Below are 24,088 nucleotides of genomic sequence, written 5' to 3' on the forward strand. Positions count from 1 at the left end.
CAAAACAACAATGGGAACAGAGAAAAGGGATACAGAGAGGGGCTGGGACAAGAGAGGACCCTAAAAGGCACACCCCCAGTGACCTACTTCCTCCAGCTAGGCCTCACCTTTCACCTTCTCTCAGTAACACAAAAGCATGCATTCATTAAGCGATCGATTTAGTATGACCTTGTGACCTGATTATTTCTGGAAATGCCCTGGCAGACACTTCCAGAGGCACGCTTCACCAATTTCCTAAGTGTTTCTTAGTTTAGTGACAGTCAAGGTCGATCCCGACAGGAGGGATGCTGAGAGATGCAGAGGGGCTTATCTATCAGTGAGTCAGTCTCGGGTGCTAAGGGATCGCAAGAGCTGAGTTGGCCAGGGCACAGAGAGAGTAAGATTGTGATGGATCTGGATCCTTGTGATGGACTCTGGAGGCTCCAGGGATAAGGACAATGACCCAGTTGGCAGAGGTGTTCAAGAAGGAAAGAAGGGTTCAAAGGATGCACGCAGTCATGTGATAGACAGAGATTTCCTACGAATGGTGTGGATGAGGTTCTGTGACCATGAGGCCTGAGGAATGAGGCCACCCAGGTCTGAGGTCCTAGGGGCGGTGACTCCCTGAGAGCCTGCAGAACTCAGCTGTGCCTAAATGGTGACCTTTGAGAGGTGATTAAATGTGGCCATGTCCAAACACAGAAGGAGTAGGCTGACTGACCTTTTGGGGTGCTGCCATGCAGAACTCAGTAACAAATGTCATCCTAGTGGCCAACTTGCCCCCTGGGGACATGTAAGTCCCTCCATGAGCTTCCCCCGCCCCCTGCAAGTGCCCAGCAGAAGTCCAGAGGGGGTCAATGCACCAGGTGCAGGCACAGAGTGCTGCCCATGGAGAACGGGTAACCACAGACTGAGTGAAATCCAGTCACGAAGCTGTCCCCAGACACTTGGAGTCCTCAGGGGGGTGACTGTCAAGACTGGCCCAGCACAGAGATAGCATGTGTCTGGAACCCTGGGAGTGTCCAGTGAGGAGAGACAGGGGAATCTATGTTCCCTCCATTTTGCTGTTATGGACAAGGCTTGGTTCAATCTGAGAAACTCTGTTCCTTAGGTATGTTCTAGATTCGTTCATAACTGGAATGAAATACTCTGACAAAAAGAACGTTAGGGAGGAAAGAGTTTGCTTTTGCTTACGGTTCTGTAAGAGCTCCGTCGTGGAGAAGTCACAGAGGAGTTGTTGTGGAGACCTAAAGGTTGCTATCTATCACATGCACAGCTGAGAGCAGAAGGAAGTAATTGCGTGCATGCCATTTGCTTGCTTTGGTTAGCTCCTGTTCTCTACCCTCATGTAGCTCAGAATTCACTGCCTAGGGGTTAGTGTCGCCCACAGTAGGCTGGATCTTCTGATATCAGTTAACTTCATCAAGACAACCCTCCACCCACAGGCCAACCCAATGTAAACATTCCCTTATTGAGACCCTCTCCTCCCAGGTGAGTCTAGGTTGCGTCAATTTAATAATTAAAGCTAACCATCACAAGTGTGTTGGGGTGGTGCAAAGGGGAAAGTATCACGATTGCCCTTGTGGATATCTGCACAGGTTTCCGAGTGCCCATTCCCTTGGCCCATCCACAAATACTAGGCCACACTTCAGAAGCTAGCCATGAAACCTGATGCTAGAAGAGCTTATGCCTGCCCCTGCACAGAACTCTGGCTGATAATGGAAGCTAGAGGTTAAGTGCCATGCGGGAGATATTGAGAACCAGTGAGTGAGAGTGTAGGGCAAGCAGCCAGTGGCTGGGCTGGGTGGGAAGGTAGATGATGCCTCCCCCCTTTCAACTTGGTTTCTATAATGAGGAAGTTCTCTGCAGCTCAGTTTCCTCTCCCTAGCTGAGCGCCTGAAACAGGAAGTCAGTCAGTTAAGCTGGTAGTAGCAGCAGAGGCAACTTCTGAGAGGCAACAGGCGGCAGGTCTCAGCCTAGGGCCCTTAAGTGCTCTGCTGGAGTGTCCGTCCTGGGAGTGGTTACTGACCCAGCCCAGGAGACCCATGCCTGCCATGGTCCCTGGGTGGAACCATGGCAACATCACCCGCTCCAAGGCAGAGGAGCTGCTTTCCAGGGCCGGCAAGGACGGGAGTTTCCTTGTGCGTGCCAGCGAGTCCATCCCCCGGGCCTACGCGCTCTGTGTACTGTGAGTACCCCTATCTCCTCCCAACTGGCAGATCCAGGGCCCCTCGGGTGGATCAAAAGGGAAAACCTGTAATGGGTTGAGTTAGTTTCATGTCACAGTATGGCACAGCATGACTGGCGTGCTGTTACCCCGGGTAGAGGTGGGCAGCATCTGAGGCCCAATTTGGACCTTGGCTTTGGAGTTCAGGGAGCCTGTGTTATAACGGGCTGTGCGGTGCTGAGGCTCTCTGAGTCGCTGTGGGCCTGGCCCACAGCGCAGTCCTTCATTATCTGTGGTGCCAGGGGCCTCTCTGGGCTCGGGTGGTAGGAGAAGGAGTCCTCACTTTGAGCCAGGAAGAAACTTGGACCTCTCTGGTAGAGGACGCCTTAGAAAGCATCTGGGTCAACATAAGTGTCGGTCAGGGACCCAGTGAAGGGCAACAGTGGCAAGAGCGATCCTTCCTCCACCCAGCTAGGTAGTCGCGGAGCTAGTTCTATCTGGGGAGCGGAGTCTGGGGTGCATTTAACCAGGAAAGCACTCCTCACCCAGAAGTTTTATTCCAGGTGGTGAGGCCAGAGGAAGCTGCAGAGCTGCTCTTTGAGTGGGTCTCTGTCCCACCCTGCACTCAGTTGCATCCCCACCCATCTGGGGCTCTGCCCCCATGGGTTCCCCCTACAGCTCAGCGAGAAGATGTTGCTGAATGTGCTGGTTACCCTAACACCAGAGGAAACAGACACTTGCTGAAGGTTCCTTTTTAACACAACATCTGTCATCTAGTGTTTGAGGAAGGCCCTTACCCCTACAGCCCTGTGGTCTAACTCTGTACCGGCTTCAGGCTGGAGCAGGGCAGGAACACAGTCAGGAAGGGTGTGTCCACTTGAACAGTTCAGGTGGCATCTGACAGAATGCCCCTGGACTGACAGAAAGAGCTTTCAGAGCAGCCAGGGCCCTCATATCTTTACGCAGGAGGGAAGTGGGTGACTGACCACAGACCGTTCTGAGCTCTGACTCATGGTGGGACCTGCTGTGCTAGGCATTTATTAGCTGGTTTCATCTTCAAGACAATCCGGAGTGGGGTCGTGTGAACACCTAGACCTGGAGATGAGGAGTAGGAGGCTTGGATAGGCTAGGGACCTATAGCAGCCAAGGCTGAGGTCATTTGCTCCCAGAGACCACTAGCTTATGCTGCCTACCTCCTTTGGCCAACGTCGAGCTGGGTATGCCAGTGGACACGGGTAGAAGTAAGGGAAGCTAGGGTGTTCTCGGAGCTGGGCGGGGGGGGGGGGGCACTAGAAACCAGAGCAGGCTCATGGCTGGCTGACCTTGTGCTGGAGTTAGCAGCCAGCTTCCTGCACGCCCACCAATGTGTCTCAGGAGAAGCACTGCAGGTGGCCAGGACCTCCCCAAAGCACCATCCCTTGGGGATCTACCAGTGAGGGGCCCTAAAGAGGGAAGAAAGGTACTTTTTAGTATCTCGCCAGCTCAGCCTGACTCCACTGGCCCAGTTACGTTTCTTTTCTGCCCCAGTGGGATTTGGGCCAAGGGCAATTCTGTTGGGAGTTGGCTATGGGCTGAGAGACGTGTGTGGTAAGCTTGGGTTACAGCTGTGAACCATGGCATGGGTTCTCTTACTCTAAGAGAGAGCATCTGGAAGGCTGAAGTCAGAGGAGGAAATACCTGCCTGAGACCATGGGGTCTTACAGGATTAGGCAGACAGCGCTTGGCCTTATTTCTTCCCTCTCTCCCTACCTCAGCTGCCTTAGGCTCCTGCAAAGGCAAGGTGGTACGGAGATTTCCAGACTAAATGGATGACTACTACAACCGGAGTGTATGGAATAAAGCATCCTTTCATGCCCTCCCCACCCCCAAATGCAGGAAAGGCAGCTACTTTTTAAGTTGAAAACTTGTTAGACGCCAGCCCTTTAATGCTAAGAGACTTAACTTCCTGAAAAACAAACTTCACATCCTTACTTTCCCCTGTTCCCTGTGGATGATGGCGCCTCGCCCACCTCATCCCCCACCCCCACCATCTGCCCTGGCCAGAGTCCAGGCTCCTGCCAGAGGAGATCAAGGCAAGAGCCCCAGGGCAGTGACAAGGTAGAGGGAAGAGATGGGGCTGCAAAGTAGAGTAGTTTTCTTCAGTTTCAGAAGAATTAGATTTGGCATGTGAGCTGTCTTCCTGGACATCCTCTTCCCCAGTATGTGTGGACTCTGGGTCATGCAGCTTGTGGGTCAGGAACTTAGTGACCCTGAAGCTGGAGCTCCATGCATGTCCCTTCTTGTGACTGAAAGGACAGCCACAGGGGACCCGTGCATGTGGCTTAGGAGTGTCTGGCACTCTGGGAAGAACACGGTCTTGTCAGGAGGGCCTTCTGGATAGGAGATTGATTTGACTAACACAATCGGGGAGGGAGGTAAATGCTGAAAGACAAGGTCGCAATGCAGCACCACCCACGTCACATAGGAGCACACATTCACCTCACACCCTGACCTTCATTTCCTTGAGAAAGGTCAATCCTGTTATCTACCAACACGCAAGAAGGCTTTTGTCTCTTCTTGGTCACTCAAAGAGCCTTGGTTTAGGGGAGCCTGGAGTTACACGGGGCAGGGGGGAGGGGGGCAGAGTGCTGTCTTGGGCAGATCTTGCTAGTCTGATTGGAGTCCTATTCTGCCTTCCTTGAAAGGGAATATGAGCTCTTCGAAGTGGAGCCCTGTCATCTTGCCCCATTTCTCCTCAGTTCCTCCTTAGCCACAGCTAGGCCCCAGGGAGCCTGTATGGCCTGGGTGGGATATTGGCCAGGTGGATGGAGGCCATTCAAGAGGCTATGAGGCTTGTGGGCAGAGACAGTTGCCAGGCACTGTGTGCTGCAGAGAAGCTAATGCTTTCGAGGGGAGGCCAGTCGACTCAGGGTCTGTGGGTCAGCTAGATAGCTTTTTTTTCCTTCAGCTACACAGGAAGAATTTGAACGATGGCCCGGCGAGCTGACCAGGCCTAGACAGAACCCAAACTCAACTAGGTTAAATTAGCTACTATCCATGTGAGTGGCATTCCCCGCCCTGAACCACTCTGGAGCGATCTGGCTTCCTCTCTTGCCAGGAGAATGTGGCTTCCTTTGGTGCAGACAGATGTGTGAGGGATTCCCTCTGCAAATAGCCTTCCATAGTGCACCCAGAGCTGATGGCGGAGTAAGGCTCCATCCCTGGGATCGAACACCTGACAGACCTGGGCTTGGTAGCCCTGGCAGTCCAGAAAGAAAGGAGAAAAAGCATGGGACATTTACAACTAAAACTGCCATCAGAGAAGACATTCCAGTCATTTGAAAAAAAAAAAAAAATCATGTAGCTAGCCACTGGTGGGAGAGGAGGAGCCAAGCCTGCCAGAGGTGATAAAACAGGCCGGGTTTTCAGGACTAATGGAGAGTGGGGTGAGGACCTTGTCACACCTTGGTGGAGAGAGAAGACCTGCAGAGAAGGGCTTTTGAGGGTGGAAATGCCTAGCAGAGGGGTCAGGGCATGGATTGTGCTGTGAGAGGGTGTGCAGTCTCCTTTTCAAAGTTTCTGTGAGGTTCCTGCAGCTTGCTAATGCCTTTTGTGCAAATTCGAGGTGGTGTTTTCCATATGTGACATTGAAGGCAAATGAGGAAATGCTGGCATAGGCAGGAGCCAGAGCAGGAGGCCCAGGGACTCCTGGAGCCAGCTCGACATGAGAAAAAGTCTTTGTCTGGGCTGGAGAGATGGCTCTCCAGAGGTCCTGAGTTCAATTCCCATGGTGGCTCACAACCATCTGTAATGAGATCTGGTACCCTTTTCTGGACTGCAGTCTTATATGCTATATACATAATAAATAAATAAATCTTAAATGAGAAAAAAGAAAAAAAAAGTCTTTGTCTGCAGATGGTGCTCTTGAGGATTACTCCTGTGTCCGAGACCAGGGAGGCCTGTTTAATTAATTATATCATGTATGTAAAGTGACAGAAAGACCATGCTTATGCCTGTGGATCTGTCTTCCCAGGTACAGGGCAGGCACCAGTTTAGGAGCACTTTGCAACTCTGCCTACCATATAGCTTACACTCACCTGTGCAAGGACATTAGCACTTTCTAACAGCATTCCCGTTTTTCTGGGACACAAGGCTCCTGTCTCCCTGCCTCAGAGATGGAGCATGAACTCTGCTATCGCTCTCCAATTCATGCCAGGCCACGATGTCCTGAGGAGCAAGATTCACTCAGGGTCTGCTTAGAGCCCCTGTGCTGTGTTAGCAGGACTCCCAGAGTCCCAGCTCCAAAGTGAGGCCAGCCAGGCCGCTCACTGGCTTACAGTGCTTCAGCGGAGGTTAGTGTGCACGCCGGAAAGTCACCTGTCCACACACTAGTTTGTGGTTCAGTGGTCCTTAGTACAGCCACATAGTTGTGCAACCAGCACCACTGTCTAATTTCAGAGCATTCTCATTGTCCTCCAAAGACCCACCCCATACCCAAGGGCAGCTGCTTGCTGCTGCCCTTTCCCCGACCTCTGGAAAGAGCCAATCTACTTTCTTTCTTTCTTTCTCTCTTTCTCTCTTTCTCTCTTTCTTTCTTTCTTTCTTTCTTTCTTTCTTTCTTTCTTTCTTTCTTTCTTTCCTTCCTTCCTTTCTTTCTTTTTCTCTCTTTCACTTCTTCTTCTTCTTCTTCTTCTTCTTCTTCTTCTTCTTCTTCTTCTTCTTCTTCTTCTTCTTCTTCTTTTTTGGTTTCTCGAGACAGGGTTTCTCTGTATAGCCTTGCACCTTTCCTGGAACTCACTGTGTAGACCAGGCTGGCCTCGAACTCACAGAGATCCACCTGCCTCTGCCTCCCGAGTGCTGGGATTAAAAGTATGTGCCACCACTGCCCGGCTACTTTCTGTCTCTAAGGACTTACTTGACTTGTGAATTTTCAGTTTGTGGAATTCTATAATATGTGGCTTTTGGTATCTGGATTTATTCACTTGGCGTATGCCTTCAAGCTCATCTGGATGATAGCAGGCATCCATCTTCTGAGCAGCTCATTAGTGACCCATTGTATGCACACACCCCAGGCACCTGTTGAAGGGCTTTTGCACTGTTTTTTTACTTTTTGATTGCTGTGAACAATGCTTCTGTGAAGAGTCATGAACTAGCCTTTGTGTGGATGTCTGTTTGCAGTAGTCTTGGGTATGGCCCTGAGAGGTAGGGTGGGTCATGTGGTGGTTTGATATTTAGCTTTTTGAGGAACTGCTGAACTCTTGGGCTCAGCTGGGGCACCTTCTCACCAGCCATGTGTAAGGATCCAGTTTCTCTACCTCCACTGGTTTATTATCTGTGTGTGTGTGTGTGTGTGTGTGTGTGTGTGTGTGTGTGTGTGTGCGCCAAAGAACAACCAGCCTCAAGAGTTGGTCCTCTCCTTCCAACATGTGGATCCCAGGCACCAAACCCAGGTGGTCAGGCTTAGTGGCAGGTGCTCTTACCCTCTGAGCCATCTCTCCAGCTCCACCTTTTACATTTTTCTTAAGACAGGGGTTCTCAGTGCCCTGGGACTTGTCACGTCGGTTAGGCTGGCCAGTGGGAGGGCCACCAAACCCAGTTTGTTGTTGCGGTTAGTTGGTTTTTAATGTATATTCTGGGCATCAAACTTAGTTATTGTGCTTTCAAGGGAAACACTTAACCAGCACCTCCCCCCAGCCCCCTGCTTGTTTGTGTGTTTGTGAGCTGTGGTTTCATACAGCCTAGGCTAGCCTCGAACTCCTTCTTACAGTCGAAATTGGTCTTGAACTCTTGATCCTCCTGCCTCTACTTCCTAAAAGTGCTTACCACCACATCCGGCTGTCTTTTTTATTCTGTCCAGCTTAGTGGGTGTGAAGCAACACTGACTGTGATTTTAAGTTGTATCCCAGATGTTAATAATGCTAGGGAGTCGTTTGTAATGCCTTATTTGGAGAACTGTCTATACAGTCTTTGCTCATTCTAATAGGGAGATCATTGAGAGGACTAGATAGGAAGACAGGAGTAAGATGAATATCCCAAGGCCTAACCCAAGACAGGCCAGAGTACACCCTCCATGTGCTTTGCATATGTAAAAAGACAGCTGGCCGTTAGTTTTATGAGCTGAAAGCAAGCAGACTGAGGAGCAGAGGACCCATGGGTGAAGAAAGTTCCATGCCAGCAGAGGAGAGTTGTGACAATGTCACTTCCGGGACTCCCTGGAGGCCTCTGGGAGACCCAGAGCTGTCACGTGGGGCTCCACAGAGGAAGTGCTCAAAGCGATTGAAGCAGGAAGAGGACTTCAATGAATGACGCCACCAGGGTTGACTGCCTGAAAGCCTGAGGGAGGGAGGGGCCCAGGCACAGACACAGAAAAAAGAACTCTCGGGGGAAGATCAAGTCTAGAAGAGAGGCGGCCCCCACAACCTCCCGATTCCAGCTCCATCCTAAGGAGGTGCCGCAGGCATGAAGTCCTCCAGCCATGAAAAAGCTAGACAGGACCCAGAATGTTCTGCGAGAGGGAACCCCATATTGGTAGCTGTGGTGGGCTCTTGCCCTTTGGGAGAGGGTGAAAGAGATGGGGAGAAGGAACATATGAAATGTGTGGGGTCAGATTTCATTTTTTAACACATTTGTCTGTCTTCTAAAGTTGCCTCCAAACATAGCATGCATGCTCTTTTGTATCCATTACTTCAAATCCATCTACTGGGCTGGGGAGATGGCTCAGTTGGTAACGTGCTTATCTTGCAAGAACAAGGACCAGAGTTCAATCCCCAAAACTCACACAAAAAAGCCAAGTGTGATGATGTATACTTACAAATCCCAGGGCTAAGGAAGTGGAGACAAGGGAACCCCTGGGGTTCACTGGCCAGCCAGTGCAGCTGAATTAATGAGCCCCAGGCCAGTGAGAGACACTGTCTCAAACAAAACAAAACAAAACAACAATAGATGGCATCGCATCTGAGGGAGGACACTCAAGACTGCCTTCTGGCCTCTACACGCACATTTATATATGTACACATATGTGCCCCTAAACACATACACAGGGGTGGGGAGCATGCTATTAACAAGTACCAGAGCCTGTTAGTTTGGGTTTAGTTTGCAATTGAAGTAATACTGTGGAGGGCTGGCCAATGGAACATCTGCAGAAGGGGTGTGCTCACCTGGCCCTGCAGCTGGAGTGGGCATGGAGGAGTGGACAGAGCTGGAGATAAACAGTGAAGTCTTCTGTCAGATAACAGAAATGCTATTAGCTGTGTGTGGTGGACCACACATGTAACTCCACACTCAAAAAGCTGAGGCAGGGGGATTGCCTTGAGGGATCAGCCTCCCAGGTCTACATAGAGTCAAGCATAAAGTAAAAAGTGTAAAACAACAACAACCATCACCCAGTCACTGAGAGACTAGCTTAGCCCTGTTGACATGTTGGTGTGTCTTCTCAGTCTCTCTCCGTATGTATGTATGTAATTTCCATAACACACACACACACACACACACACACACACACACACACACACACACACACACACAGCACCACCTTTCCTTTATGGTCTGAGGTTTCCAGCAACCTCAATTTTTCCCGCCTAGTTAGAATTTCTTCCTAAACATCTTGCTGGAAGCACAGACTGCTCTCCCAGAGTATCTCATGCTTTATAGAATGATTCTTTGTTTGTCTGACATTTAAATTATTGGCAGACTTGCTGTAAGTGTGGCAGCAGCGAGGAAGGTCTTCCAGAAAAATTGTTATACACATTACTGATTACAAATCCCCAGAGGATGATTAGATCACAGAGCAGGAGCCTTCAAAGGCTGTGGATCCAAAATGACAAATCACTTTCCAGAAATTTTGACTTAATTTGTGCTTCCGGCAAGCTGTGTGAGAGAGTGCCCACCTCCGTCCAATGTCCTTCCCGTTCTACATAACGTTAAGGTCTAAGGTGAGAGGTCGTCCTTGCTCATTTTGATTTACTTTTGATCGCCAATCTTATTTGAGAGGCTTGCTCCATCCTCCACTCTCTTAGCCTCTTTTCTTCAATTAAAACTCTATGTAGCTATATGATGCCCGGCATCAGGGATGCTGCAAGCTTTGATATCTGCCTATGTGAGTTATTATGTCATGTTTGTTGCAAACACATTTTCATGATGGTTTACCTTTAAGGTTTATGTTCTTTGACATAAAAGGATCATAAATGTTTGCAAAATTGTCTTCCTTCCTTCCTTCCTTCCTTTTTTTTTCCTTTTCCTTTTCTTTTTCTTTCTTTCTTTCTTTCCTTTTTTTCTCTTGTGACTTCTTCCTTGGATTTCCAACACAGAGACTCCTTTTGCATGCAGAAATCCACTCATGAGGGTTAGGACTGGGTCTTTGTATGTAATCAACTCAGGTTAAGGGAGGAATCTTCAGCAGTTTATCTAATTACCCTGGGCCCTCGCCTCCTCATCTGAAAACCAAACATAAGAGGACCTATGTGGTAGAATTGCTGCATGTGTTCACTGAATAATGTGTATCATGTGTTTAGCATCCTGACTATACAAACAAACACATTCAGTGGTCGTGGCTGTTATTTCTAGTTTTGACTGTTCACGTTGAAAGCTTAAATCCTGTTGGACTCAGTTTATCTTTTTTTTTTTTTTAGAGCCGAGGATCAAACCCAGGGCCTTGTGCTTGCTAGGCAAGTGCTCTACCACTGAGCTAAGTCCCCGCCCTGGACTCAGTTTAATGGATGACAAATGATGAAGATGAGCTTATTTTTCTCATCCTTCCCTGACCTCTTATTAAGTGGTTTCTCCTTTTTCCCTCCATGACTCCTTTGTCTTACTAAGTCTTACAAACGTCTTTCTTGGTTGTTTATCTGTCCAAGTAGATCCCCCTATGCCACCATCATTAAAAGATATTAGCATAATTTTGCAAAATGTTTTGGGATTTTCTTGTATTATACTCTTATAGTCAAGTGTTTTTGCGGGTAATAATATTTTTCAAGTTGGACAGAACTTCTTATTGTGACTTTGATTGGGCTAGCAGGAAATCCTAATGTAATCTGTGAGCTTAACATTTTAGTGACATTCAGTCTTTTTTTTTTTTATGGTTTTTCAAGACAGGGTTTCTCTGTAGCTTTGGAGCCTGTCCTGGACTAGCTCTGTAGCCCAGGCTGGCCTCGAACTCACAGAGATCCACCTGCCTCTGCCTCCCAAGTGCTGGGATTACAGGCGTGCACCACCACCGCCCGGCGACATTCAGTCTTATTATGTTATCCTTTTGATTGTATAATATTCTTTCATTCAGACCCTGAGTGTTTCTTGTTAGGGTCTTTGCTGATGACTTTATATTTTTGTAGTATTGTAGGTGGTACATTCCCCCATAGTTACTGGTTCCAGTTGCCTGCATAGAATTTTCTGCTTTAATCTTTTATTCTGTCATTTTCTTTGACCATTTTCATTAATCTCTCAGCTGCTTTTTAATATTTGCTTTTTAAAGAAATTTTAGCATCTGTGGTATGTGTGATACCATGTATGTGCACAGATGTGTGTGCACATATGTTTGTGTTTTGCCTGGATGGTTTTGTGCCAACTTGACACAAGCTAGAGTCGTCAGAGAGGAAGGAATCTCATTGAGGAAATGCCTCCATGAGATCCGGCTATTAGGCATTTTCTCAATTAGTGATCAATGGGGGAGGGTCCAGCCAGTGATGGATGATGCTATTCCTGGGCTGGTCATCTTGGGTTCTATAAGAAAGCAGGCTTAGCAAGCCACAGGGAACAAGCCAGTAAGCAGCACCCCTCCATGCCCTCTGCATCAGCTCTTGCCTCCAGGTTCCTGTCCTGCTTGAGTTCCTGTCCTGACTTCCTTTGGTGATGAACAGCAATGCTGAAGTGTAAGCTGAATAAACCCTTTCCTCCCCAAGTTACTTTTTGGTCATGGCGTTTTGTCACAGTAATAGAAACCCCTTAACTAAGACACTCGTGCATGTGAGTGAGGCCAGAGGAAGACATCTGATACCTGCTTGTTCCCTGAGACAGTGTCCCACTGAACATAGTGCTTGCTTTTTGGGGCTAGGCTGGCTGACCAGACTCAGCAAGCCTCCTTATCTCTGCACCCACACCCACCCCAGCACTGGAGTTACAGATGTGTGTGGCCACACCCAGATTTTTTTTTTTTTTTAAATTTCATGACAAGGTCTCACTGTGTAAACCCTGGCTGGAACACATAGGCTCCATACCCTGCTCTTTTGCATGGGTTCTAAGGATCTAAGCTCAGGTCTACCCGCTTACACAGCAAGTGTTCTTACCCACCCAACCTTCTCCCCAGCCCAAACATTTCTGAATAGGCCTTCATGTCATCTATAAATCTGAACAGTCTTTTCTTCCAAATGCTTACACCACTTACTCAAACTTCATAGCTCATTACATTGGCCAGTATTTCTAAAGCCATCAGTGAAGACTGATGGAAAAAGAAAATGCCTACCCTAAGGCAGCTCCTTCCTTTATACCCTGCCAAATAGGTCTCTTCTTCCCTGGGTTGCCTTTTGGTCAGGGTGGAACTAGGCCATGTGAGTTCTCCAAACACAGATTTACTTCCCCGGGCTTCACCAAAAAACAATGAGTTTATTTAAGACAGAGATAGCTCCTTATGTCCTTTGTGGGGTGGAGGACTCTTTTGATTAGTGATATATCTTCACAGGTCTAGTGATTCTTTTTCTGACAGCTGTGTGAGGGGGTAGGGGTGGGTGGAACATCTTCCTTTAGAACCAAAAGTTCATTTCTGCCGTAATTACCGTATCAATCAAACAAACAAACAAAAAATAAGAAGGAAATGGATAAGGGATCCTCCCACACCAATAAGACCTGGGGAGTTTTGTGCCAAGTGGTGAACTCTTAACAGACAGGTGGAGGGCTCCCTTTCCGGGGATTTGCTGTCACGTCTTTGCTTCTTAAAGCTTTAAGTCAAGAGTGACCACTTGGGTCCCTATAGCAGAGGAGGGTGCTGTGCCTGCCTTTCCTTAGCCTCTCACCTGCTGGACACCTGTACCCTCCTTCTCTTTTCTCTCTTCTGGAGGGGCCATGCCCAACTCCAAGCAGTGTTATGAATGCAGACTTTCCATTTTGCCTTTCTTCTATCCCATCTTGCCCAGAAGTGTGCAATATTTAGCCTTGAAAAGAGAAAATGCACACAAGGAGTGTTTTCTAGAAATTCGAAGTGGCACATAGCAGGAGTCGAGGAGGGGTTTACAAGCAGTTGCGGGAGCAGATCGTGAAGTGAGACAGCTAACTTGAAAACCAGAACCCCTGGTGTCTGGTTTTCAGGTTAGCTGTCTCTGCCTCTCTGTGAGACTCACTGTGTGAAGGTGTTTCTGGGCATTGTTGATGCTGTTTGGCCAGGAATCATCAGACTTGACCAGACTGTCCTCTCATGGTGAAACACAATTCCTCACGCTATTTATTTCAGGATTGTCCCCCACCCTTTGCCCACCTCCCACTCCGGCAAAGGCAGCTTCCCACTTCTTCTCCTCCTCCAGGATCAGCTCAGGACAGACATCTGTCACTCGGCACCAATGGAGAAAGTCAAGTTACAATTCTCCCCTTAGACTCCCTTGCCTGAGGATGGAAGATGGCCTTCGGTACCAAAAGGAAGATCTGTCCTGATCTGGATCCCCAGTGAGGATATTGAGAATTTTCTTGACAAATGGAGCCTAGTGGCAAAGAAGAGTCACAGCTGAGAGCTAGTGTTAGCAACCCCATATTGTTCCCAACTCACTGAGAAGAGCTGACAAGGACCGGCCAGGCCTGTCATCCCCAACGAGCAATGAACACGATCATGGTCTGGAGATGTACTTGTCAAACAAAATTTAGCTGTGGGATCTTTGCTTTCAACATAGTGTTCTTTTCCCCCATGGAGTCAAGGATCAAATCTAGGGCAAGTTCTCTACCGTGGATCCACATGCAGACTGCTCACATGCTAGGCAAGTACTCTACCGTAGATCCACACACAGTCTGGTCTCAACATTTTGTATTTGTCTTAGAAGTGTGCTATACATCCATACATGTGTGTATGTTACGTGGATGCATCTGCACATGAGTTGGTCTGTGCACACATATGTATGTGGCACATATTCCACACAAGACCAGGGAGCAGGACAGCTGCTGTGGATGGGGGACAGTGGGGACTGTCTTCCCTGTGGAGGTCCCAGAACTCCGTGAAATTGAAGTTTGGACTCATTGTTTTCACAGGGTTAAGACGCTGTGTGCACATTGACAGTTCTCAGGCAGGGTCATCTGAGATGCTCCTGTTGTGTTCAGTTCTGATTTTGGCCTTAGTCATGTGAGGCTGTTTCTTTGTTTCAGTTTCTAGAACATCTTTGAAAAGGCCAGGCAGGCTTTTCTCCCACACTTAACTAAACTAAAGGGGCTTTTCTGTTTGGAATAGCCCCTCTTTGCCTCTCTGTCTTTTCTTTCTGTCTGTGAGCTCATGTGTTTTGCTGACTCCTTGGGGCTCTTCATAAGTAGCTACTCTCAGCCAGAGAGAGCTGTTCTCATACTGCCCCTTCCCCCGAGCCTTTGATTATCCGAAGGAGGAAGTGTCAGGACTCTGGAGAGATAAGCCCTGAGCAGGGCAGAGCAGGCTCTACAGGCCCCTGGCTCTGCACAGGGTTGAGGTTAGGAACTATAGGGATGGCTAAGGGGATGTTGTGAGGATTCTCTGTGTTCCAGAGATATCCCTGAGATGTGACATGACATCGGGTCAGATGGTGGTGGTATCAACTTGGGCTATGGCGATAGGTTGTTGGGGTGGGGCATGGGGGGGGGCAGGGAAGCCAGAAAAGCTCTTCAGAGAAGCTTTCCCACAGGGAATGAAGCCACAAAGTCATGAAATCTCCCAAAAACATTGCCCCAAATTTTCTTTAAGTATATATGAATGCAAAGCCATAAAAGAAAAGATTATAAAGCTGGCTACATAAAAACATAAAATTACACAGCTACAAAAGATAACCAGCAAACATCGTTGCAATAAATAATAACACAGACCAGAGTTCTGGTGACATAAAGAAAAATCGAGACAAAGACGTGAAAAGGAATTCAAAGAAAAAGAAACAGAAAGAGCCAAGAACAAGAACACGCTGAACCTTTCTCACAGGGAGAGGCAAATTAAGGCAAGCTGTCTTTGCTCTTCCCCTCTCAGATTTGCAAAGATTAAGAAATCTGATAAGCCAGTCAGCAGGCTGTGGGGAAATAGACACTCTCATATCCGTTAGGAGGAAGAGAAAATGACAGTCTTGCTGGATGGCAGATGGTAGTCTCTATCAAAATACAAGACCCAGCGGTTCACACCTGCAATCCCAGCACTCGAGAGGCTGAGGCAGGAGGATTATATGAGTTTGAAGTGGGCCTAGACTACATAAAAGTGTGCATGTCTACGAATGCCTGTGTGTAAAATGCCTATGTCTTTTTGTCTAGCTGACTCTGTCTACTTTTGTTTACCCACAATAGCTAACAAACACTGACATCACAGTGTCCAGTGTGAGCCAGGCACTGTTCCAAAGGCTTCCAGGACATGAATGCATTTAGTCTTCCCGGCAGCAAGTAGATGTGGCATTGCTATTGTCTTTATTTTGTGATGAAATTAAAACAAAGAGGTCATCCATGTATGCACCAATGTAGGAGCAGAGCTGTTTGTTCACAGCAGCATTATTCAGGATAACTACCCCCGCCAGGCCCTGGTGAAGGGCATGATGGGATATCTGTGTGGTAGAATGTTGTGAATGTCAGCAAACCATCTCTCTCAGGTGATATGTCTTGGTTACTTCCCTGTTGCTATAAAGAGACACTGTGTCCAAGGCAACCTAGAAAAGAAAGAATTTGCTAGGGTTCTAATGAGTTAGGAGTCCATAAGCATCCTGGCAGGGAGCATGGCAGCAGGCAGGTAGCTGATCCTTTTGAAATCTGTGTCCACCCCCAGTGACACACCTCCTCCAACAAGGCCACACCTCCTAATCCTTCCCAAACAGTTCCACCAACTGGGGACTAAGTATTAAAACAAGAGCCTTTGGGGGCCATTCTCATTCAAGCTACCACAGTGTGCAAGACTTGGATGACATTTTATGAAGAAAATGAACTTTAGAGTATTGTAAACAGTATGATTTTACATGCATTGAAAGAGAGACATATATATATAAAATATTGTGCACATATTTTAAAAATATTTTACAAATAAGAATAAATCTAAGAAACTCATGGGACAGAGGAGACATATATTTTTCATTTTATGTCTTTTTGTGTGTGGTTTTGTTTTTTTCAATATACAGTCTTTTTTGGATTTGTTTGTTTTTGTTTTTGGAGACACAGTCTCATGTAACTTAGACTGGCCTCCAACTCCCTGTGTATCTGAGGATAACTTTGAACTTCTGATCCTCTTCCTTCTACCTCCTGAGTACTGGCATTAGAGGTGTGTGTCACAATGCCTGGTTTATGATGGGAATTGGGCTCAGCTTCATGAATGCTAGCAAGCACTACGAACCAAGCTATGCACCTAGCCCTCAATATAAAAATTTTAACTGAGTTAACTAATAACACATGTGAAATTGTGGTACTGAGTCTGGCACATGGAAGGGGTTAAGTGACTTTTTGTAAGATATATTTTTATTTTATGGGTGTTGTGCCTGCATACATGTATGTGCACCATGTGCATGCAGTGTCTGTTGGAGGCCAGAAAAGCATTCTAGATTCCTTAGAACTGGAGTTACAGTTGGTTCCTGACCTCCATGTGGGTACTGGAAACTGGACATAGATCCTGGGAAAGAGCAGCAAGTGCTCTTAACTGCAGAGACTTCTCTTCACCCTCCATAACTCTCGTTTATAGATCAGAAGCATTGTGTTGTTGACAGAACTTAGCTCCCTCTCTGCCTTGGGGCAATAATGGTACCTAGTTTTCACTGTTCATGCAAACTCCAAATAGAGGAAGATGGGGCAGGGGCATTCTAGCAGGTTTAAGGAAAAGCCAGTGGTAGCAGTAGTCCCCCAAACTTCTCACAGCCTTCCAGGCTTAGCTGTGGGGTCAATGGACTCCTGAGGCCACCAACAGACTCCCATGGCCACCATGCTACCAGATACTGCTCACCAATGGCCCCTTTCCATAGGGTCCTCTGTTTAACAAGCCCTTTCCTTTCAAAGATTCTAGGAAGGTAAAAAGTGCCTGCGATCCTTGAGCTAAAGAACATAGAGCTTCTAGAAAGAGAAGGAGATCTTAGGTACTTGGCACTTCCTCTACAGAAATAACCAGAGCTCTCCAACCCTTTGCAAATCTGAGTCTCTGAAGGGGTAGGGTAGGGCTCATTTTAGGAAGAAGGAAGAGCCAAGTAGGGCAAATGAAGTCTCAGCAGAAGGTACTGGGTACTGGGAAGCCTCCCTTGGCCAATGTGTTCCCTAGGCAGTTGTTCTTGAGACCTGGTTACCACACCATCTTGCTGAACCCCTGGGAGTTTTAGCTCTTCAAACATGTTTCTTGCTCCATTCTTTTGGACAACTCAGCAGCTAAGAGGTTGAGGGAGCCCCTCTAAATGATGGGTTCATTAGATCAGACCCCCATGTCTACCTAGCAGTGACATAAATGGCATGGCCATGGCCACTCTTTGTGTGCTGAGGGGGTGGGGGAACAGTGCTGACTCCCCAGACTGTGTCAGAGAGCCTCAATCTCCTTGGTCCAAGCAGACTTTGTTTTTCTGCATGATTTCTAATGTCGTCTTTGATCTATTTCAGGTTCCGGAATTGCGTTTACACTTACAGGATTCTGCCCAACGAGGATGACAAATTCACTGTTCAGGTAAGTCCTGAACCAACCTATGCTTGCCCTGGGAGAAAGAGAGAAGGGGAAGCAGCAGGCCTGAGGAGCCTCCATGTGAGGACCTGGCGGAGCTTAGCTTTGTCCTTGGAGCACATGTTTTGGGTCGAGTAAATAACAGTGGCTCTTCATAGATGACAGTTGTAAGATGATTGTCACACACGCCAGGGACTATTGGTGGCCAAGGCCGAGAAAAGGACATGATGGTGGCTGTGTCTCCAGCCATCATTTTCTTTGACTACCACAAATGAGCAAATGTAAGTGGCCCAGGAAGCAACAGATGGGGGTGAACTTGCAAGGGAGCTGGAAGATTCCCATAGCCCCCTTCTGCCCAATGCTGATAGCCCTGGCATCTGAATTCACTGTATAAAGACAAAAATATACAAAAGCATAAAGAAATGCTATTTATTTATTTATGGGGTGTGCCATGGTGTGCTTGAAGAGGTCAGAGGACAATTTTCAGGAGTTCGTTCTCTCTTTCTGTTGTGTGGGTTCTGGGGAATTGAACTCAAATCCTGAAGCTTGGCAGCATTACCCACTCACCTGCCATCTCACCTGCCTCAGCTTAACTTTAAAAGGGAAAATAAAATCAGCGGTGCCAATCAAAGCCCGAGAAGACCACGTTGGTACAGTTGGTGTGACAGGCATAAGGGCTCTGTTTGACCACAGTGTGTGGCAGCTGAGTGATGTGGAAGGCAAGGAAGCTATTTTTTGCCCGGCTTCATCAAGAGAACATGGGGGTGTGTAGAAAGGAGGAGGTGGCAGTCTCGGTGTCCTCGGTAGAGGAGGGGCTGTGTGTCACTAAGTTCACGGGGACCACAGTAGAAGCCACAGCAGCATGTGGCACACATCTGAGCAGTGCAGGAAGAGTAGACAAGCATTTAGGAACCGTGTCACCAGAATAACAAGGAACAAAGGTTTCCAGGGTTCAGTTGAAAAGAAAGTAGAAACACGTTGGTGACTTCCAAAACTTGAAGGGCATGATTAATTACTTAGGCCAAAGGGGTAGACTCGGCTGCCTTGACGAAAGGCCTTGCCTGGAAAAGCTCCTGGAAACATGCAAGAGAGAGACTCTATGAGCAAAGGAGAGTCTCGTGGGGTGACCAATGGCGGGGTGACCAATGATGACGTTCAAAAGGGGTCACTCCAGTCACCACCAGCTGCGTGGCTCAGAGAGTGAGGCTGGGAGGGGACTGGCTTCATCCAGATGTGGAGGAGCTGCCTTCCAGGGGACAGATCTGCTCACATCATGCTTCATGGGAGAGGCCAGTGTGGGCCACTGTGGGCTCGGGGAACTGCCCCGCTGCATGGCATGGCGGTCAGGCTGTTCATGCTTCTCCCTTCCTCCCGTGTGTGCACGAGCACCAGGATGGAGGGAGGGTCAGGCTAGTCTAGGGATCAGAGAGGACCTGTGCCAGCCCAGTCTTTAGCAGTGATCACCAGGACAGATTTGGGTACACTCTTCTCAAGGTTTTGGCAGATGTTCATCATTGGAATACTCTCTCAAATGTGGACTCCACAGCTTCTGAGGAGGACATGGGTGGCTGGCAGGGCAGGGGGGTGGTGGCTTAGGCAAGTGGTAGGCCTCTGTGGTCGCTACTTTTTTATCCAAGTCTAAGACTGTGTGAACTTAGCCTGGTGGCATGGGGTCCCGCAGGCGGCTTCCTGCTAGGAGACAGCTCTCTTAAGTTAAAAGTTAGTTGGTGTCTTTGATCTTTCCCCCTCTTTGTGGTTTCTTCTATTCCTTCAAAGTGATGAAAACTTTAAGTATGACTGGAAAAGATGTGACTTTGTGGCTTCTTGTGGAGAGTTTGTGCCCACAGCATGTAAACTCGTAACTTCGTCTGTCTGGAGTCTGTGCCCACGTCGTCTTCACACTCTTGCTGTGGTGGCTTCCTGTGACCCCATAACTGACCACAGACCTTCAATGGCTCTTAACTGAGAGCTTCAGTGGGTTTAGGGGGTCACTCTGGCTGACTTGTGTAAGGGACACTGTCCTTGGTGGCCAGAAGGCCACAGGGAAGCCCAAGGCTTGGGCCCAGAGGCGCTGGGGCCCTGGCTGGGCTCTACCTCAGTGAGTCAGCTCTTCTCTCTCTGTGGTTTGCTCCTCCCCTGCTGACAGAAGTTCCCTTCTCATGGCCCAGTCCCCAGAGGGAATCTGATTGGCTCAGCCACCAACAGCTTTCTCTGCCTGGACCACTCACAGACTACTGAGCTCTGTGTTGCTTGGCCTTTTGGAAGCAGGGGCCTGCCCATCATTGACAGATGGGGACAGAGCATAAGCCTCCTATGACCACCTCAACAAGGGTGGTGGACAAGCAGTTTCCAAGGAAGAGATATGTCCTTGCTGGACATAATGTTTCCAATCTTGCACTTGACCTAAGACCTTCTTGGTCACCAATACCAGCTAACTAAGGGACAGGAAGCCATGGACCTGGATGGTCTAGGGAATCCCCCACCTATAAGGATGTCATTTCCTATTAAAACAAACAAACAAACAAAAACAAAAAACAAACAAACAAAAAAAAGATGCTAGTGGCCGGGGATGTTGTCTAGCATATGCAGCCCACAGTTCGATTCCCTAGTCCTCCATAATGCCTGATATAGTAGCACATACCTGTAATCTTAGCACTTTGGGGGATAGAGGTAAGGTGATCAAAAGTTCAAAGTCATCCTCAGCTACATAGTGAGTTTGAGATCAGCCCAGACTCCATGAGACCCTGACACACACACACACACACACACACACACACACACACACACACAGAGAGAGAGAGAGAGAGAGAGAGAGAGAGAGAGAGAGAGAGAGAGAGAGAGAGAGACACTACATGACTCCTGAGAAGCAAATCAAAGCTCACACCCTGTGAGGCAGAGTCAGAGCTGTCCTTCAGGAAGCCCTGGTACTGGTCACAGCTTATTTTAACTCCAGTTCCTCTTTTCATGTTGAAACAAAAACCTGCATTCTTTCCTGAGCTTAGCCACAGTTTCTGTACAACTCATTTCTTACACCTGAACCCGTTTGGTGTCAGCAGAAGCAGGAGCTAGGCTGGGGTGCACAGTGAAACACCACTGCTCTTCCATGGATGGGAGGTAGGGCAGAGGTCTCTCTGAGAGGGGCCCTTCCTCACCTGCTTGGATGGCATTTGATGGTGAATAGCACTTGGCCATGTGTCCTGTGCATTCAGGACTTTGCAGCCACTTGGCTTTGTTCAGAGAGTGCTGGGAAACCAAACAGGAAAGTGCAATGTCACATTTTCCCTGCTGTGGTCACAGTCCTGTGAATGGATAGGGGGAGCAGTCTACATGGAGGCCGTTCCTCCCTTCACTGCCCTCATCCTTAGGGATGACATGCCATGTCTACGTCCTCGGTCTGCAAGGTGGGAAAAGAATGAAAAAATGGAAGCAAATGAGGTGGAGAGGGAGTAATATAAAGAGAGCAAACAAGGAGGACACAGGAGGGGGACAATAAAGAGAGAAAGGGAGAGATGAGGGAAGGAAAAGTCTAGAAAAAGGAAGGCTTTGGAAAAGATAGCAACAGTTCCTACAAGGAAAGGAGGTGGGTGCCGAGCAAGAAGAGCAGAGCTAATGGTGATGGAGGGTGGCTGTGGAAATGTTCTGTTAGGCTGTGGGAAGGTGTCTGTGGCGGCCGTCGACCCCAGGCTCTGCTCTGTGCTGTAAGCAAGGATCTGAGGTGAGTGCAGGAGACTGTGGAGCAGATTTAAGACAGGGCCTCAGACCCAGAGTATCTTCTGGACCAAGGTTCATGTTGACACCCTCTGGGTACTGTGTGAGGCCAGAGACAGGCAGGATGCTCAGCCCATCAGGCCCCTAGGTTCCCACACCCAGAGACGGGGTTCTTGTGAATCCTGGGTCCTTCCTGAAACTGCAAAGGAAGTGACTCTCCCCTCAGGAAAGTGGCACCCATCTTGGGCCGCTGACTTCAGAATGAGCTGTTGCCCAGTGCTGCCTTTTGGAGTAGCTCCACTCCCTGGGAAGCAAGGGAGGGTCTGAGGTGGACAAGGAGACTTAGCAGATAACTGCATGGTGGCTGAGGGAGGCTGCAGGGCTCTGAGCAGCCTTTAGACGCAGTCCCCCTAACCGGGTCCACCGCTGAAGTGAATAGGAGCCTCTAGGCTTCTCTTGCTGCCTCACAACGTCTTGAAGAGGAAGAAAAATAACCGCGTTCATGACTCCATTACACAGATATCTTTGAGAACTTCCTGTCTTTGCTGAGCTGGCAGAGAATGGGGACAAGGACTGTGAAGACTGGGGTAACATAGCTCTTCATGCATGTTAAGAGGGGCTCCAAGATGATCTTTCCCACAGACGCCGAGACTGCTCTTTCAGACAGAAGGAAACCCCAGTGGCCAGAGCCTGCCGTGACCTGTGTAAGTCAGACGTGTGACTCAAGTTCCTGGTCCCTGGTGGTGTCTGTCACATTGCTCTGGGCAGTGTGCATCTGGAGAAGGAACAAAACCACGTTCTAAGAGCCGACCCGTCACAAGCGTCTGGGAGGGTGAACCGTTGAGTCGTTGTTAGGAAGTTCAGGAAGCGGGTGGCAGTTGTTATTGTTCTGAGTGGTCACTGAGTGAAATAAATTCCGTCTGAGCCTCTGGGCAAAGGATGTGGCTCAAACACACACTTCCTGATGTCGTACGAGGAGGGGTGCAGAACAGGTTCAGGGGCTAGCGTGGCCACGTGAGGACATGGGCCCCTTTATGTCATGGAGGCCATATTCTGGGGTCCTGTATTTTAATTTTGTTGTTGTCTGCTGTAAACATGGACAGATCTATTTTTCCAATCCTCTGATTATCTCGAAACATCTTGCAGCTGGGTTCGTATTTGAAAGGGAAAGTCTTGGGACCAAGTGTTCTTCAACATTCTCCAGAGGTGTAGTTCTGTAGCCTTAGAGAATGCAGCGCGAATGAGTTCCAGGCACCAACCCAAGGCCAAGTTCATGCTGGTTCTCGTAGAGGGATGGGTCTTGCTGTCTTCTCTTCCCATTCCATTTCCCCCCATGGCTAACATCTAGATTGTTTTGAGCTTGATTGCTTTGCAAATGCAGGTCTTTCTTTCACTCAAAGTTTTTCTTGTTTCACTTTTTTGGTTGTTGTTCCAGCTCATCTGTTTTATTTTCTCAGATTCTGCTGAGAAAGTCAAGTCTCTCCCTCATTTGTTAGGTGTCCGGAGCATCCTTACTCTTAGGAACAAGCAAAACACCTCCCCCTTCTCCTGTGTGCCTGTGTGAGATCTAATTCATTCCCAGGTGTTTGGGGAAAAGTATTCATTCTATCTGCCATCTCTACCTCTAAGTGACTATCCTTTTCTCCTCCATCTCTGCACACCCCCAGCCATCTTGCTGCTACTTCTCTGTCTCCCAGAACCTTATGGTCCCAAGTTGTTTTTGCTGGAAACATCATCCTTTCTTGTCCCACATAGCATGGAGATGACACTAACCATGGCTTGCAGTTGATGGGCTTAGACCAGGGAACAGTATGCAACTGCAGTCAATGAGATGTGACAGGAAGGGCTCTGTGGGACGGCTAATCAAAGCCTGTCTTGGAAACAGACACAAGACAAAATGGCCCCCTTCCCACCAACTAGGATATGATAACTGGAATCGCTGCTGCTGTTTTGCAACCGTGAGATAAGGTAACCAGAGAGTGAGGTCAACGTGCAGATGGCAGAGCAGAGACATAAAATGACCCCCAGCCTGAATGGTGCCATTGCATTTGCTGCACAGAACTAAGGAGCCTAGGGGCTGGCCAGCCCCGGGCTTCCCGTTAGTGAGATGATTCCTTTGTGTTTAAGTACTTATGGGGTTCTGTTACCTGCAGCTGAAAGTGTCCCCAGCATACAAGGTTTGGTCCACTCTAGGGGAATCTCAAAACAGAAAGTGTACATTTTAAATTGAGCACCAAGTTTCCGATGCACCACAAGCCCAGAAGCCATGGTTTGCGGCCTCTAATCCACCTCTCTCCTTAGTCCTGGCCAGCATCGTGCTGATTGGCTCTGACCCGCCCAGACATTCCTAATGACTTGTCTATGGGCTCAATATCCTATTTCTGTAACTCAAATCAGGAAAGGGCCAAAAATCAATCACCATGTTAGCAACCTCTGTGCCCTGGGGAAGACATCTCAAT

At 48.3% G+C, this 24,088-nt stretch overlaps 1 protein-coding gene across 1 annotated transcript in view; it reads left to right on the top strand.

Annotated features, from left to right (window-relative positions):
• Positions 1-1,918: 1,918 nt before the first annotated feature.
• The window catches only part of Inpp5d (inositol polyphosphate-5-phosphatase D), a 111,010-nt gene continuing 88,840 nt past the window's right edge, over positions 1,919-24,088 (top strand). Inside the window, exons 1-2 of the mRNA XM_036173709.1 lie at positions 1,919-2,167; positions 17,864-17,927. Of these exons, the coding sequence (XP_036029602.1) occupies positions 2,025-2,167; positions 17,864-17,927 (207 nt within the window). The 5' untranslated portion in view covers positions 1,919-2,024. The remainder of the gene's footprint in view (positions 2,168-17,863; positions 17,928-24,088) is intronic.

This window comes from Onychomys torridus, chromosome 23 (assembly GCF_903995425.1).
Source record: "Onychomys torridus chromosome 23, mOncTor1.1, whole genome shotgun sequence".
In the NCBI taxonomy this organism is placed as follows: Eukaryota; Metazoa; Chordata; class Mammalia; order Rodentia; family Cricetidae; genus Onychomys; species Onychomys torridus.